The sequence below is a fragment of the Ciona robusta genome, chromosome 1 (assembly GCF_009617815.1).
Source record: "Ciona robusta chromosome 1, ASM961781v2".
NCBI classification, from domain to species: domain Eukaryota; kingdom Metazoa; phylum Chordata; class Ascidiacea; order Phlebobranchia; family Cionidae; genus Ciona; species Ciona robusta.
The window spans coordinates 6,450,879-6,466,088 of record NC_143235.1 but is presented as its reverse complement, the minus strand read 5'-3'; the positions used below and the strand labels follow the sequence as shown (position 1 = coordinate 6,466,088).

The following is a 15,210-nucleotide window of genomic DNA, read 5'->3' as shown; positions in this document are numbered from 1 at the left end:
TTTACTCCTTCCCCACGGCAGTCTGAAATAATAGTTTTATCAGATTGGTTTTCTCTTTATTTAAATTAAATAGATAATTAACTTTTGATGAGAATGTGGTTTAGAAGGCATGCTAAATGAATCATTTGCAACCGGTTAGTAGGACTACAGTTAATGACATTAAGTGGAAAGAAGTTATATCAAAGAGGAGTAAAGTATGGCGTTGAAATATTTTATTATTTTGTTCGAATCACTTCATATTTGCTGGAGTTTAATAGGAGGTAAGTTTTTGCGAAACTAGAATATACTGAAATTATTTCACCTTTTTTAATCGAGAATTTGACTTTCAATGGTTACAAAAGTCGATAGTAGTTGTGTAAAAGTTTTACAATAAATAGTTAGATATTGTTCATTAATATAGTAAGGTGGAGACTTTTCATTATATTTTCTCGTCTCATTTGGTAGCAAACATTCAAACAATTATAAAGCCGTATCTTTACGACTCCTGTCTCACCACAGCAGTTGTTAGTTTAACTCTATCCAGGATTTCCAGACATTACGTATACCAAAAGTGTCCCGTCTTTCCCTAGCCTACTATACATATAAAACAGATTATACAGCCAGAGTTTTTGTTTTCAAATGCCGTGGACGTAATGAAATATACGTTATTACCCATTTATATCATGTTCGGAAATAAATGTGCAACATTAACACACAATGCCTAAAACTCTAGTTGCTGCAATCGAGACCTTACTTTTACCTAAACAATTTCGGACCAATAATCTGATTGTCATTTGTAATTAAAAAAATAATCAAATAGTTAAAAAAAATTCCAAACCCAACATAAGAATAAACGTTTTGTATTATAACTGCCAACGTGGCCTATAGTGCTATTTAGCGGGCCAGCCTTTACGCACAGAAGTTCTGGGTTCAAAGCTCGTCGTCGACCGTTGTAGTAAAATGATTAATTAACATAGTAGGGTGGAGAAAGATGAGATACGTTTTCATTCTATTTTCACATCCCATTTGACAGTAAACAACGAACAGTCAAAACATTATTAAACCGCATCCTCACACTCTAAAAAAACTCGTGCACGACTCCCGTAGACCGTTGTTAATTGTTTAAAACACGATCAGGGTATTTGGATATTATGTGCTAAAGGTGTCCTATCTTTTCCCGCTCTACTATATATAAAGTTTACATGGCAAAGAAACTATTACTCTAAAAATATTTTAATTTTGCGACTATCTTCCCCCGCATTGTAGTTTTGTAGGTTTTAATGGAAAACAATGTTTAAACTTAATTTTTAAAGCGTATGTTATTATTTCGTGTTGTTTACGTGTGTTCCTAACAATAAATTCACTTATGAATCAAATTTAACAACAATTTTAAACTGTCCCGTTTTATTCTGCGTATATTCAAATTTATAAAAATGCACCTGCCAATCGCTAAATAACTCTTCTTGTGTTTTATTTATCTTTTTTTGAATTGCTGTTAATTAATAAAGGAATGATAGTACTTATTCGTGATATTCTCCAAAAACCGTCATGTATTTTGATTTTTGTAAATATACGGGTCAATACGGCAATATGAGCTTAAGTGTCCCATCTTCCCTCACTCCAGTATATTTATTTGATAACACAATAAGTGTTATATATGTTATAATTTAGATGTAAAAAACTACATGGGAATCTTTACATGCGATAGCATTTATAAAACATAACTGCAGTTTAAGTATTCTTATGTAGGCTGTTTCGGCTGCATATTGAATAAAAGTGGAATAAAATATCTTGGAATCGAATAATAAATATTATTTTATATTGATAGCTTACCTAGGTTTAATTTACAGGCGTAGCATCAATGAGCATTACAAGTACTAGAAACACACCTGAATACACCGTACACGTGAAGGAATTAGTTCTCCCAAATAATATTTTAACAGAAAACACAATTGAAAGCTGGTGTGTTTCTGGAAAATGCCGGATTTCCCCAAGAACATATTTCCATGTTAGTTGTAAATTTGTATTGACCATGAACAACATTCTACCGATGTTTTATTTGTAGCAAGTGACAACCAAGTTATCGCTCGTTGGTTTCACAGACCTAAGCGGACAAGGTCACATTTTGTTGATTGACCAGTCTAACACAATATTTGATCACGTTCAAACAAAAGTGCATGACCAGCCAATGATGGTTGCAGGAGTGTTCGGTTTTTATGATCAAAGTTTTGCTGTTACCTTGTATGTAAGTTCATTTTTTGAAACAGTTTATTGGTTTGGCTTAAGTATACATATGAGAAAAATAAAATATATTTTGCCTGCTATATTTTTACAGAAGAACTCAAGTCATATATCAGATAAAAAGATGTACATTCAATTGTATCGACCAGATCGAAGCATTCAGTGGACAACATTGTTGAACTCGGATATTTCTGTCCCAGTGAGTTTATATTGGTTGATGGATAAATTTAAAAGCTTCGAGTGGTAAAATATATTGTTAGCATAATTTAAGGCGATATTAAAAGAAACAGTTAGCTGTTATACAAAATCGTTAAACATACTCACAGTCACAGCTCAACGCAAACATTCCTGATCAACTGCGCATACGAACTCAATTTGCTCACAGTAAGTACGCCCTGGAAACTACGCAAAAAAACACAACTTAATTGGCGGCATGTGACACCCCTCTATTATGCCGGTGACAGGGAACACGCACAAATTTAATTAAGTATCCAAAATAGTACCTAGGGGGAAGATGGGACACCTTTGGCACATTATATCCAAATATCGTGATCGTTAAACAATTAACAATGGTCTATGGGAGTATTAAGAATACGGTTATTGAGAATTTTATAATTCTTTGAATAATCTTTGTTTACTAACAAATAGGGAAAGAAAATATGTCCCATCTTCCCCCACCCCACTATATAAGTTATGTGGACTACGAATACTGAAGAAAAACAAAAATATATCTTTGGGACTAAAAAAGAAACCTAAGTTCTAAATGTTTTAAAAACTTTTGTTAGTGCAAATTAGATACTCACGTCAAATCCGATACAAACACTGTGTAGTACAGTGGGGGAAGATGGGACACTTTAACACATATTGTCCAATATTTTCAAGTTCAAGATTCATGACGGTATTTGAGTAATACAACGAAATAGTATTATCATTCCTTTATGATTTGACTACAATTCAAAAATACACATTAAAACATTCGAAAATATACTTTAAAACACACGAGGAGCAATTCGCACAACATATGTGATTTTACAAATTTGAAATCACACAGGATAAGACGTTACAGTTTAAAATCATTGTTAATTTTGATTAATAACGAGGTTTATTATTAGGAATATACGTAAATAACACGAAATAATATTGTACGCTTGAAAATCAAGTTTAAACATTCGTTTCCATGCCGCACTGCTATAGTTTTTAGCATGTTACATATATACATTATATTATTGTATCAAAATTCATTAAATTGCAGTCCGTAAAAAGAAAATTAAAAAAGTTCCGTCTAACAGAGTTTCCCCTCTTCCCCCACCCTACTATATAGATCAGCGCAAAAACTGTTACACTAAGGGTGCATTCGATTAACCAGCATAATCTAAACAAAGTAATAAAAAATAAAACGTTTAAGCTTAGTCTATATAGACCAAAAGTCATTCTAATGACTGAGGACATACTTGTGAACTAAACCAGAACGACCAGTTTTGATCAAATATGGACAACGTAAATTTTAATCACTTACTGGTTTAAATCTGCATAATCATTACATAATTCATGAATAATTATTGTGGTTTGATTATAGTTGATGGATGTGAACTTAACAAGAACAAACGTGTAACTGTGTTTCTTTGCAAGTTTCGGTGTGCAGCACATGTGGTTAAAATCCGAATTAAACGAAATCAACCACGAGTTAACCTAACAAACTTGCATCTCCTAACAAACATATAAATGACGATGTTCCAAACAACAAACAACAATGATGATTTTTCAAAAAAACACGGCCGCGCGTGTGGCAATCGTCTTTGTAAATTGCGCTATAGTTTATTTGTATTATCATCATGTTTAGTAAAATTTAATTACAAAATATATTAAACAAAATGGTTACGATTACAATCAACACATCATCATTTTTTACTATATATCCTTTACAGTTTTAGTTTTATTTTTTGAGGTTTTGTTCATATTTCACACGTTGTAAAATATGTTCTACATTCTTTGCATAACAGATTGTATTCCATTAATCATATTATCTTCGTACAGGATCGGAATGTTGGAGATTTTCGAATGTCGTATGGAAATGGATTTTTCATTGTTTATTTTAGCGTGTATGGTATCGATAACTTTGCGAATGCTACCAATGGAGAACAAGTTAGTTTCGTTGATGATGGAGGAAACTTAAAAACAACATCTTTTCCTATTCCAGGACAAGAACACGTCAAAACAGGTTAAAATACTTAAACCAAAACTTAATTCTTGTCATTGCATGGGCAGCAGACAAACTTTAAGCAGTATTCACACAAACAAGACATTTTTTTAGGTCATATTAATAATGTGTGGTTTAGGGGCGTATACGTATTACGATTTTGGAGGCCCATGGAGCTGTGTAGCTCTTTGCTTAAATTTATTTTAATTAACAGTTATATTTTGGCGTTTTTAAAAGTATTGTACAGTTAAAAAGCAATGGGGAACATTGCCAAGGCTGAAGGCCGCGACATTTTTTTGGAAAACACGTTTTTAACAATGCGTCTTACAAATACACAGCGTAAAACGTTTTAAATTTTGATACGTTTGCCAAAAGAGTTAAAAAATTATAACGTCTTAATTGGTTTAACTGTGTCAAATTTTCATCGTGGGTTAATAATAGAAGCAATATTTATTTTACACCTTCTACGGAACAATGATGCAGTCGGTTTATAGGCGCGTCACTTCCTCTTATTTGTTGTAGCGCTGATACCAACGAAAAACAAACATCTGACAAATTTTCGCGCAACGGAAAATAAAATATTAAATACCCCTACGCCGTCATTAAAGTCATTAAAGTCTCGGTGTTACATGTTTGGTCTCGATCATCAAATTGTAAAATAGAAACTTTACTGAGTACAACACGTTAATTACATTCTATAAAATGCGCGCACCAGAACTGATTACTATTTTTAACAAATAAAAATAGGTGTTAATAGAGACAATACTTTTTCAATATGAAAACCGCAACTTTGTAGTTTGAATTATCAAATGTATGAAAAATATATTCGAAATTCAGTTATTTGCACTATAGGAACGAATTTATAAGAAATGGCTTGTGCTAAGAACAGTGTAGCAATACCTATTTTGTGGTATAAACTTTTTATAATTTTTTATAATTTTTCTGTTATTACAAGTTCATATTGATTTATAGGATAAAATATTTATGAAATGAATTTTAACAATACCAATTATCGTTTAAACAACGCCAATTCTTCATACAAAAGTATACTGTAGGCCAGTAGGTGACATATGGTAGTGTGGGGAAAGATGGGACACCTTTTTGTGCTATTTTCTCGTGTCATTTAATTGTAAACAAAGAACGTTCAAAGAATTATAAAATTATATCCTCACGACTCCCATACAATGCTGTTAATTTTTAAAACACTATCAAGGTATTTGAATATTACTGGCGAAAGGTGTCCTATCTTTTCCCACCCTACCATATCTTAATAAAAAAAATATTGCAGTTGGCAAGCTACAACAGTTTTAAATTAAAGCATACCATATTCTTTTGCGTTATTTATGTGTATTCCTAATAATAAATTCAACTATTAATTAAAATGAATAAATTTTAAAGCGTCCCAGTTTACCCCGCCTGTTTGCGAATTGTTTAAAAAGCACCTAGTTTAAATAGCTAAAGAACTCCTTTTGTGTTTCAGTTTGTTTGTTTAAAGTGTTGTAAATTAATAATGGTATGATACTACAAATTTATGGTGTTACATAAATCATCGTATATTTTAACTTTTTAAATATGTGGCAATATGTACCTAACTGTCCCATCTTACCCCACCCTACTACAATATTTGACTGTCGAGTTATTTCTTTAAATCGCGGTGATAAAACGATATCTACATCCTAGTAAGAAAGAGCTTAAAATGTTGGCGGTTAGTTAAAACAGGGGAAGTTATTATGTTAACAAGGTGAGATAGAGAGAATCTAATTTGTTTAATGGTAGAATGCATAATTACGTTATGGGAACTGTAGCAACTAAAGTTAATTACTGAATTGAATTAACATAATATAAAACGGTAAACATTTTCTGTCATGAGACGACGAGGCTTAATCAACTATGGACTTAAAGTATTATATATTTATTTTTGACTTTCGAAATATATTTCGTACTTTCCTTGTCTCTTGTTGCTGACTTGCCACCGTTTAACATATTGTTTGGTTCTCTGGTTATAAGACAAATGACAGTCGCTGGATCATTTATGGTAAGCTACTAAACTTAATATACGTCTTTTTGTTATAAGTTAATGCAAAAAGACAAGCAATAAATAAGTGGGTTAAGTTGTTAACATAAAATCGATTTATTTGTTTGAAAACGATTGCAAAGATCATGTTATTTAAAGAAGAGAGAAGGAAATCAACAGCAAAACAATAGTAATAGTTGTTAAAACACGCAACGTATAAAACGTGTCTTTAAAAAAGCAGGATGGCCGTTACACCCAACATTTAGTGTATTGCATTGTTTCACTGCCATGTATATTGGTAGGCGTATTTTATGGCGATGTATAATTTGTTTGATTTCTAGTAGGTTGGGGTAAGATGAGACATTTTTTCATTTTTTTTTGGTAACAAACAAATAATATTTATCGGATTATAAAACCGCATCCTTACAAAGTATGGTATTAAGGTGCTAACGGTATTCAATCTAATCCCACAGTACTTTAAACAATTTGTTAATTCAAGAACTAAATTTTAGGAGATGATTGGGGTTGTTCACACTCTTTGGCTCAACTGGTTAACTATCACTCGATTGATAATCAGTTCATCATTGTGTGTTCTGCCGATCTTTATCCAAAAGGAATTTCACTTGGTGACTCACAATCTGGTACACTTATATACAGGTATGTATAGTTGCCTAGGCCATCTATACAATGCAATTTTTATTTGTGTTATATATTTTGTTTAATTTAAAAGATTTTATATGTAACAGATAAATGTTGTAACACTGGTTTGTTGAGTAAAAAGTATTAAGTTTTCTGATAAATTGTATTTCCATACAGATCGTATGGAAATGGTAAAGGAATAACCTCAGCTCAACTTGGTCAAATTGCCGAGGCAAACACTGGTTGGAAACTTGTGTTTAATGCTGAAGACACGTAAGATAAAAGAGGTTTTTGTTGTTTTATATTTTCCATGTATATATATTTATATATAGATGTACATAAAGTTAACAGTAGTAACACAATCATCACGCAGTATTATAAATTTTGTAAAACCAGAAAATTAAATATCTAATTATTTCCATGTTAAAAATACAACAATAAGTTTTAGGAAAAGTTACCCTAAAAAATATGTTTAATTTACCAGTACTATGTTAAAGTAATTACAGACTCTTATAACAAACTTGCAATGATTTTAAATGCTCGACCGAATTCCTCATAAATCCAGCCATGTAATTTAAAAGATCAGTTATCTTTAATTGCTTTGTTAGTTTTACTGCTTTTTTCGGCAGGTCAATACTCTCTTTATTCCTTATTGATTAGTAATATGTTGTGTTAAGTAAAATAACAGATAGCGATGGCCGATATTTGTGCAAAACAAGTTTGTATACTTTGCAGAGAATGTTGCCCAGGCTCAGGAATTGGTTTCACTACAATTTATAATGAGAAGAATACAGTAACTTCAAAACAGCAGATTGATCCAATAACATGGATAACACGCAGCAACGGTTCACATGAAAGAGACCCTGTTATTGCAAGAATATATTTAGGTTTAAACATTATTAAAAATATATCTTAGATAAGATTACAGTCAAACTAAAATATTTTGTTTCTATTTTCAGGAAACTTAACAGACACTCGAGAAACTTATATTCTAGGATGGTTGGATATTTCAAGCAATGAGTATAATGTTGAAATTGTTAACACGTTTGGAACGCCCATACTGGTAGTTTAATTTTCATTTCATGTTACTTGGCTAATCAACATTGAATACATATTTGTAGAAAGAGAGTAAATTGTCCAACATTGCTGATGGATTGATCAACTTTACTAATTGCAACAATAGCTGTTTAAAATGGGGTAATCGTGATGATTCGTTTCATACATTACGGAATGGAAATGTTGGTTGGATTGCGGCGCCTCCTAAATCATCCTCTATCTGGTTACATACAAGTGCGTACATGAGTATTCATTTTCTTTTGCTGTAATTTAGCATACTCTTATCCAGGCTATAATTTTGTTTGTATATTTCTTTTAATTTAACACACAATCAGTTTTACCGACAATGAGCATTGTACAGTGTCATGATGATTTTGTTCCATTAGTTTTGATGGCTGATGAACCACGATCAGGGTGGAGTTTATGGAGTGGATGGGCACAATGTAGTCACAGTTGTGCTGGAGGATTTAAAACGCGGGTTCGAACATGTTTAACAGAACCCTGTGTTGGAATCAAGTTGGAATCAATGCGATGCAATACAGCTGAATGCAAAAGTAAGTGAAAATATGTCCTTGTTGTTGTTGCTCGATGTAAAAACTTGTTTTTAGTTCCGATAAAGTGCAACTTCAAGAGAAATGTTGGCTGGACATTGAAAGGTGATCTCTTTGTTAATGGTGTGCGACAATTTGCCTTTACCCGTGCATCAGCAGAGCAAAAGTGTGCACAATTTAATGGTATGCCTACTGTATCTAAATTCCAATTGTTTTATTGTATTAACATAAAACAGCGAAGAATTGGTATATGAATATGAAAGTAATAAAAACATTGCTTTGTGGTGTATCAATGATCTGTACCGTGGTTGGGAACTATTTGTTTGTTTTTAAATACAAGTTTTATTGGTTTATATTCAGTTTATATTCAAGTATTATCTTTTAACCTATAATATATTAAGTATAAATAACTGTTTAGTGACACATGCATTTTACAAGGTTTATGCCAAGGAATTACCAAAATGATATCTGGTGGTTATTTCTTCTTTATTCTAAAAACAAGCCAAGCCTTGAAGCGAGATGATAAGGGCATAACCTATGTAATGACGTGCCAAGGTAATTGCAAAAGTAGTTTTAATAACTTGAGTAACGTTTAAACATCATAAAGTTTAATTTTGTTGAACATGGAAAGTATTTGTTTCAATTAAAATGTTAAATAGTACTAAAGTCAAACATCATGTAGGTCATTTTTAGCTTAATTATACAAATTCCTAAGAAACTCCCGGTTGGACACAGTGGAGTACATGGAACAGTTGTAGTTTGACATGCGGGGGTGGCCTACATTCTCGTTCGCGTATTTGTGATGGGGAAGTCCCCGGATCAGAGGTTTGTAAAGGTCCCGAACAAGAAGTTAAAACGTGCAACACTGAAGATTGCGCAACATGGACGAAGTGGTCAACATGGTCCAAGTGCTCACGTAGCTGTAATACAGGTGAACATTGTTTTGGTTTTTTAATTATTGAAAATGTTTGGTCCATGATTTTGTTGATTATGAATGAATGCAGACTGCTGTGTTGAGCAACGATAGTCGTTATAACGCAGGTATACAGTTTTTTATACCTCATGTCTATCTATAAGTTATCACATATGAAAATTTGTAGACTGTTATTTTTTAAGGGATTTTTTAATTTACTTATGTATAGCTGAGACTTTTAGCCAACCAATAGAACCAATGGGTTGGAGCAATTGCTGTTTCATGTTTTTCTCCAATTTGCTTACAATGGTAACAGCAACAAGCGTCAAACCAGTGTCTGTGAGCTACAAGCAGGCGCTTTACCTCTAACCAATATGGAAACTCTACACGCATTACATAACATACTAAATAACAAATATGCCAACGTGAAATATCACTTTACATATTTTTAATATCCCCGTCAGTTTTTAGGTAATTTTATTCTGTTATTTCATTTCACTATTATATAATCTGTTAAATTAGTTTAACTGGTGCATTATTATATAATATCTATGGGTATTGGATGATAATCACTGTTATTTTCTAAATAAAACATAACAAAATAAAAAGTTTAATTGCTTAGGTCATCAGGTTCGAGAACGCCAATGTAATGTTACTGATATAGTTAGATGCAGCGCATTAACTGGACCCGACAATGAAATACAAGTTTGTTCACTTGGAATATGTGGAAGATGGTTGGAATGGAGTCAATGGACATCATGTTCAACAACATGCGGTGATGGTTATCAAGTGTGTTAAAAGATATACATATAAGATATGCTGTCGTCTTTTATAAAATTATTTATAGACGAGATAACAATCATTTATATGGCTTAACATCAAGGCATTCATATTTAAGTTTCTAGCATGCGCTCATTTTTGATTATTTTAATTCTTGTGAAATATTTTTCTCACAAACCTTTTGCAGGAATGTCTTGGATTGGAATAGAAATTTCATGCTTATGTGAAAAACCTATGTTATAATAACAGCAGCTGGGTCAGTTTCTGTTCTATTGTATTACACTAACATTATTATACTTTACAGGAGAGAACTCGTTATTGTATTGGAGATTTTGTGTGTGATAATGATGGGTTAGAAGGAATGAATAAAACTTTCTGCAATCTTGGTTTATGTCCAACCTGGTCTCTGTGGACGACATGGAGTCTCTGTTCTAAGACGTGTGGAAACGGAACCACAACAAGAAGACGTCAATGTAAAGGATCAACAATTGATAATTGCAAACGTCAAGAGGCAGTTGGGGGAATGAACGACACTATGGGAATATCGGTATAACTTTTTTTGTATGTTTTTTAATTTTGTTATAGGCAATGTTGTGACTCTTGCTTTTATGCCTGACACTTTTGGAACTCCTCACACATACCAGGTTTAATATATTTTATCTACACGTTAAAAACACATTTGTTCTCAAAGTAATAAACCAAAGCTTATATCTGGATTTTCTGAGTTTAAGTTTTTAAATAAAATAGGATTCTATTTGTAGCAAAACTAGGAGAAACAATATAATACATGAGCATACCACATACAACAAATTGCACCACAAATAAACAGAGATACCCAGTAAAGGAAATCCTTGGGTCGGCAAATATAGAAAGTTCAAATTACATTAAATTGGCGCCAAGTCAACCACGTAAGGTACAGCTTGGTTATAAAAAACTTCTGTACCAAACAATCACACATGGTACGTATTTTTATTGACAGACAACAGAACTTCTGGTAGAAAACAACAGTGAACTTGAAATTTCAACTTGCTCTGATGGGCGTTGTTCAGTTTGGTTGGACTGGGGTCCATGGAGTACATGCTCAGCTACTTGCAATAAAGGAACACAGAGTCGCAGACGAAAATGTCTGAAAGATTTTGATCTGAAATGTAATGCCCCTGGTAGATCATTTGAAACACAAGCTTGTACTCTCGGGCAATGTGGAAAATGGTCAAGTTGGATTGCTTGGAGTCAGTGTAGTGAAACATGCGGTAAGTTTTAATAAAGGATTTCTAATTATGTCCTAATATGTTGGTTGACTCTGAAATTTCACACTGAATATGAATTATTGTTTATTACCCAAAAAAGAGGTTTTACTCAAATTTTGCATTTGTTTTCTCAGGTTCTGGTGTATCTTCTCGGAGCCGTGTTTGTTTTGGGGATTTCCCAAGCACATGCATTGGTGAAGAAAATGAAACACAGCATTGTGATGTAACGGACTGTGTTGTTGAATGTATTCCAAATCCTTGTAAAAATAATGGAGAATGTCGAAAAAATGATATGTTAACTCGCTGGTATCAATGTAATTGTAAGCCTGGTTGGATGGGAAAACACTGTGATTTCCGTACGTATTTCTTACTTTTTTAATAATAAGACTGTCAAAGGTATATAAAAGATATATAAGATATAGATCATATGATACATCAAGATGTAATGAAAAAGTAGATATAATGCTATTTTTATTAATAAATGATGACAATTTTGTTTAAAATGACGATTACCATATCAAATATGCACCAGGTGGACCAGAATTGACATGCGGGTCAAACAACATCATCATCACATTTGATCGACGAGCAATTGCTGAGGAAGGAATGTTGACACAAAATCCATCCATGGTTGGATTTATTTCTCGAGACTCCTCTCATTGTATAGCAATGTTTGAGCACAGTCATAATATGAGTCGATATTTTCTAATGATTCCAAAACCAATTGAAACGTCTTGTGGTTCTACAACGCAAGTAAGCTTTTATAAAAGTTAAACACAAACTATTGTACATGTTGTCTTTTACACACCCTTTTGTTTTATCTGAATACTAACTTGATAACATTTAAACATAAATGGGTCGTTTGTCAGCTAGGTGTAGTGACCAAGTTTATTTTCTTCCAAATAAAAGTAAATATGTTTTTAACTGTAAGCATGTTTTAACAACTGTTGTTTGGTCACTATATCCTGTCTTTTTGTTTAAAATATTTACAAACCTTTACTACCATAATCGCAGAGACAAATAAAGCTATTATTATAATTATTAAACTAAAACACCACCATTACTTTTAGGAGTTTATGAAAAGTTTATCATTACTATATAAAGATGTTTACACCAGGTTTACTTTATACAATTTCAGGTAACATCACAAAGTTACCAAATACAGAACAGTGTAACTTGGGAAGTTATGGATGAGACGATTAAATCTACAGTTGTATTATTTGACTTCACTTGTATTTATAAAAAAAATGGAACTTCATCATCAGAATTTTCATCAAATGGGATTTTGTCGATTGAATCTTACAAAAGGTGTAGTTGTTGAAATTGATAATAATACATTAATTTTAAATACTACCAATTCCATATTGACCAATATATCTGGTATAACTGGTAAAAAAATGAGATGACACAAGTTATTTGTAATGTAAGCTTTATATTATCATCCATCCTTTACCAAGGTTTGAGCATTTATACACTTTGGATGTTAGAATTATGTGTTATGACTGTCAACAAATTGAATGTAAAAACATACTTCTCACTTGCTTATACTAACATAAAGTGGTTTGCTACTGCCATACTCATTATTCTTGCAAATCAGTTCTTTAACGGAAATTAAAATGGTTATGCTATTTTTAAATTATGTAACAATTTTGTTTACATATTTACCATTTCCCGATCAATTTTTTAACAGGCAAACTGAAGTAATTACATCAGGTGGAACATTTGATATAAACTTAAGTTTATTCCGAGATGCTTTATTCCAAAAACTTATCTTACCGCCAACAAAAAGTCTTTCTAGTCTTATCACTTTAGCTGAGGGTGAAGTTCTTTTTGTATCAGTTGATCTACAATCAAAAGATCTGTTTTCTTCAAATACATTAGTTCTTGTTATAGACACATGTTTTGTCACTTCTTCGCAAAGGTTACTTGAGCCGATAACTTTTTTGCTGCAACAGAGGTACGGAATGTTACATTTCTTTTTAATTTTTAATATTTTGTGTTAAATATTTTTAGCTGCCCAGTGTCTAAATTGGTTAATATAATATCCAATGGTGATTCGCAATCTGGTAGATTTTCCGTGAGAGTGTTTGGTTGGACTAAAACTGCTGTAAGAAGGGAAAATGTTTACATACGCTGCATGGTAAGTAATAAATAATTATGCTTACTTCATGTCTTTACGGAACTTTAAAAATAACGTTACCCTTCTATTTCCAGTTAAATATTTTATTATTACGATTATTTCAATAATGTTTTCATTCAATCAATATTTTTTTGGTGTACTACATATGATTAATTATAGAAATTACATTTAGGCAAGTGTATGTGACAGCGAAAATTCAACATGCATTCCCAACTGTAATACTGGTCGTCAGAAGAGAGCTATTCATGATAACAAAAGTTGGAACCAGAAAGTAAATGGGTTTGCTTGTTCTTAAATAAAAGAATTTTCAGATAAAGATATTTTAAAAGGATTCAATTAATATATATGTGCGTTTGATGAGTGATGCTGTTTGGTTTATTGCCTTTATTGGCACGCTTAACAGACATTGCTCCAACCCATTGGTCACTAATACACATACAGACAAACAATCACTCACAAAGTTGTACTTGTGGTACCGGGGTACTGTCGTGCAATGTGAGAATAAAAGTATCGTCCATTTAACAAGACATTGCGGTGCTGTAAGCCACATGCTTGTATTAGGAATCCTACCAGGATTAAGCATGTTCTATTTAAATAAACGCTACGGGTGTTGGGGTAATGGGCCAAATGTTATGTTAGTTCAACAATTGATTATTATTAAATAGTTACAATATTTGCATTAGTGGTAAAAAGAAAATTCAAGATCACTTAATTTGGCAACAGCCATATGCGGAATGATTGTTATGTTGCAAAGTCATGTAAACATTATTTTTTTCTGAATTTTTAGGACAGAATGGTCATATTAAATACTACACATACAGCTGTGAAAAGTGGACAATTATTTCCATCTGTTGTACAATCAATTTCGATACAAAACAATAGCTTTACCACAATAAATTCTTCTACACCCAAGTTTAATGGTGACAAGATGGTTTCTCTTGGTCCATTCAATATAATTGTACAATTAGTCAGTAAGTGAATATATTTTATAATGTCATAGATTGAAGGGATGCTAATGTAACTGTATTTTAGAAAGCAAAAAGAAGAGATCCGTACACAACATGCGGAGTGCTAAATATGAAAAACCTGTTGTTAAACTACATTTTTACTTTAAAGTATTATGTGTCTTAGCATTAACTTGCCTCTTGCAAGTTTTGAATCGAATTTTAAAATTTAATAAACTAACGTAAATCGATGTATTCCTCCTATAACCCTGTCACATCATAACCGAAGGGATACTGGGATCGATGGTCGATAATGATACTAATAATGAACGATATATGGCGGCATTGCTCCAACCCATTAGTCACAAATGGATTGTCTAAAAAATGAATTGTCTCGTCAGTCATACAGAAAAGAACACAAAGTCAGCATGGGCGCAAAATAGCAATTTTCTAGCTTTCATCATTTAAAATTATTGTGACATCACCGGTTTATATCAGTTTAGTGTACA

General features: G+C 32.3%; 1 protein-coding gene across 3 annotated transcripts; it reads left to right on the top strand.

Moving 5' to 3' along the window:
- The first annotated feature begins 78 nt into the window (after nt 1-78).
- LOC149741865 (uncharacterized) lies at nt 79-14,952 on the top strand. Of its 3 annotated transcripts, none has more exons than XM_089887170.1 (25): nt 81-260; nt 1,830-1,987; nt 2,045-2,224; nt 2,315-2,419; nt 4,255-4,438; nt 6,944-7,088; nt 7,248-7,343; nt 7,806-7,957; nt 8,030-8,136; nt 8,192-8,360; nt 8,513-8,680; nt 8,735-8,860; nt 9,116-9,232; nt 9,393-9,608; nt 10,213-10,379; nt 10,675-10,917; nt 11,350-11,620; nt 11,752-11,973; nt 12,150-12,370; nt 12,756-12,925; nt 13,308-13,574; nt 13,631-13,757; nt 13,930-14,028; nt 14,545-14,728; nt 14,790-14,952. In XM_089887170.1, the coding sequence occupies exons 1-25, from the start codon at nt 197-199 to the stop codon at nt 14,945-14,947; spliced, it is 4,116 nt and encodes a 1,371-aa protein (XP_089743296.1). In that variant the 5' UTR covers nt 81-196; the 3' UTR covers nt 14,948-14,952. The 3 variants fall into 3 exon arrangements, with proteins under 3 accessions (XP_089743453.1, XP_089743296.1, XP_089743370.1); XM_089887244.1 differs by having other exon boundaries at nt 82-260; nt 8,030-8,133; XM_089887327.1 differs by lacking the exon at nt 13,308-13,574 and having other exon boundaries at nt 79-260.
- The last annotated feature ends 258 nt before the right edge of the window (nt 14,953-15,210 follow it).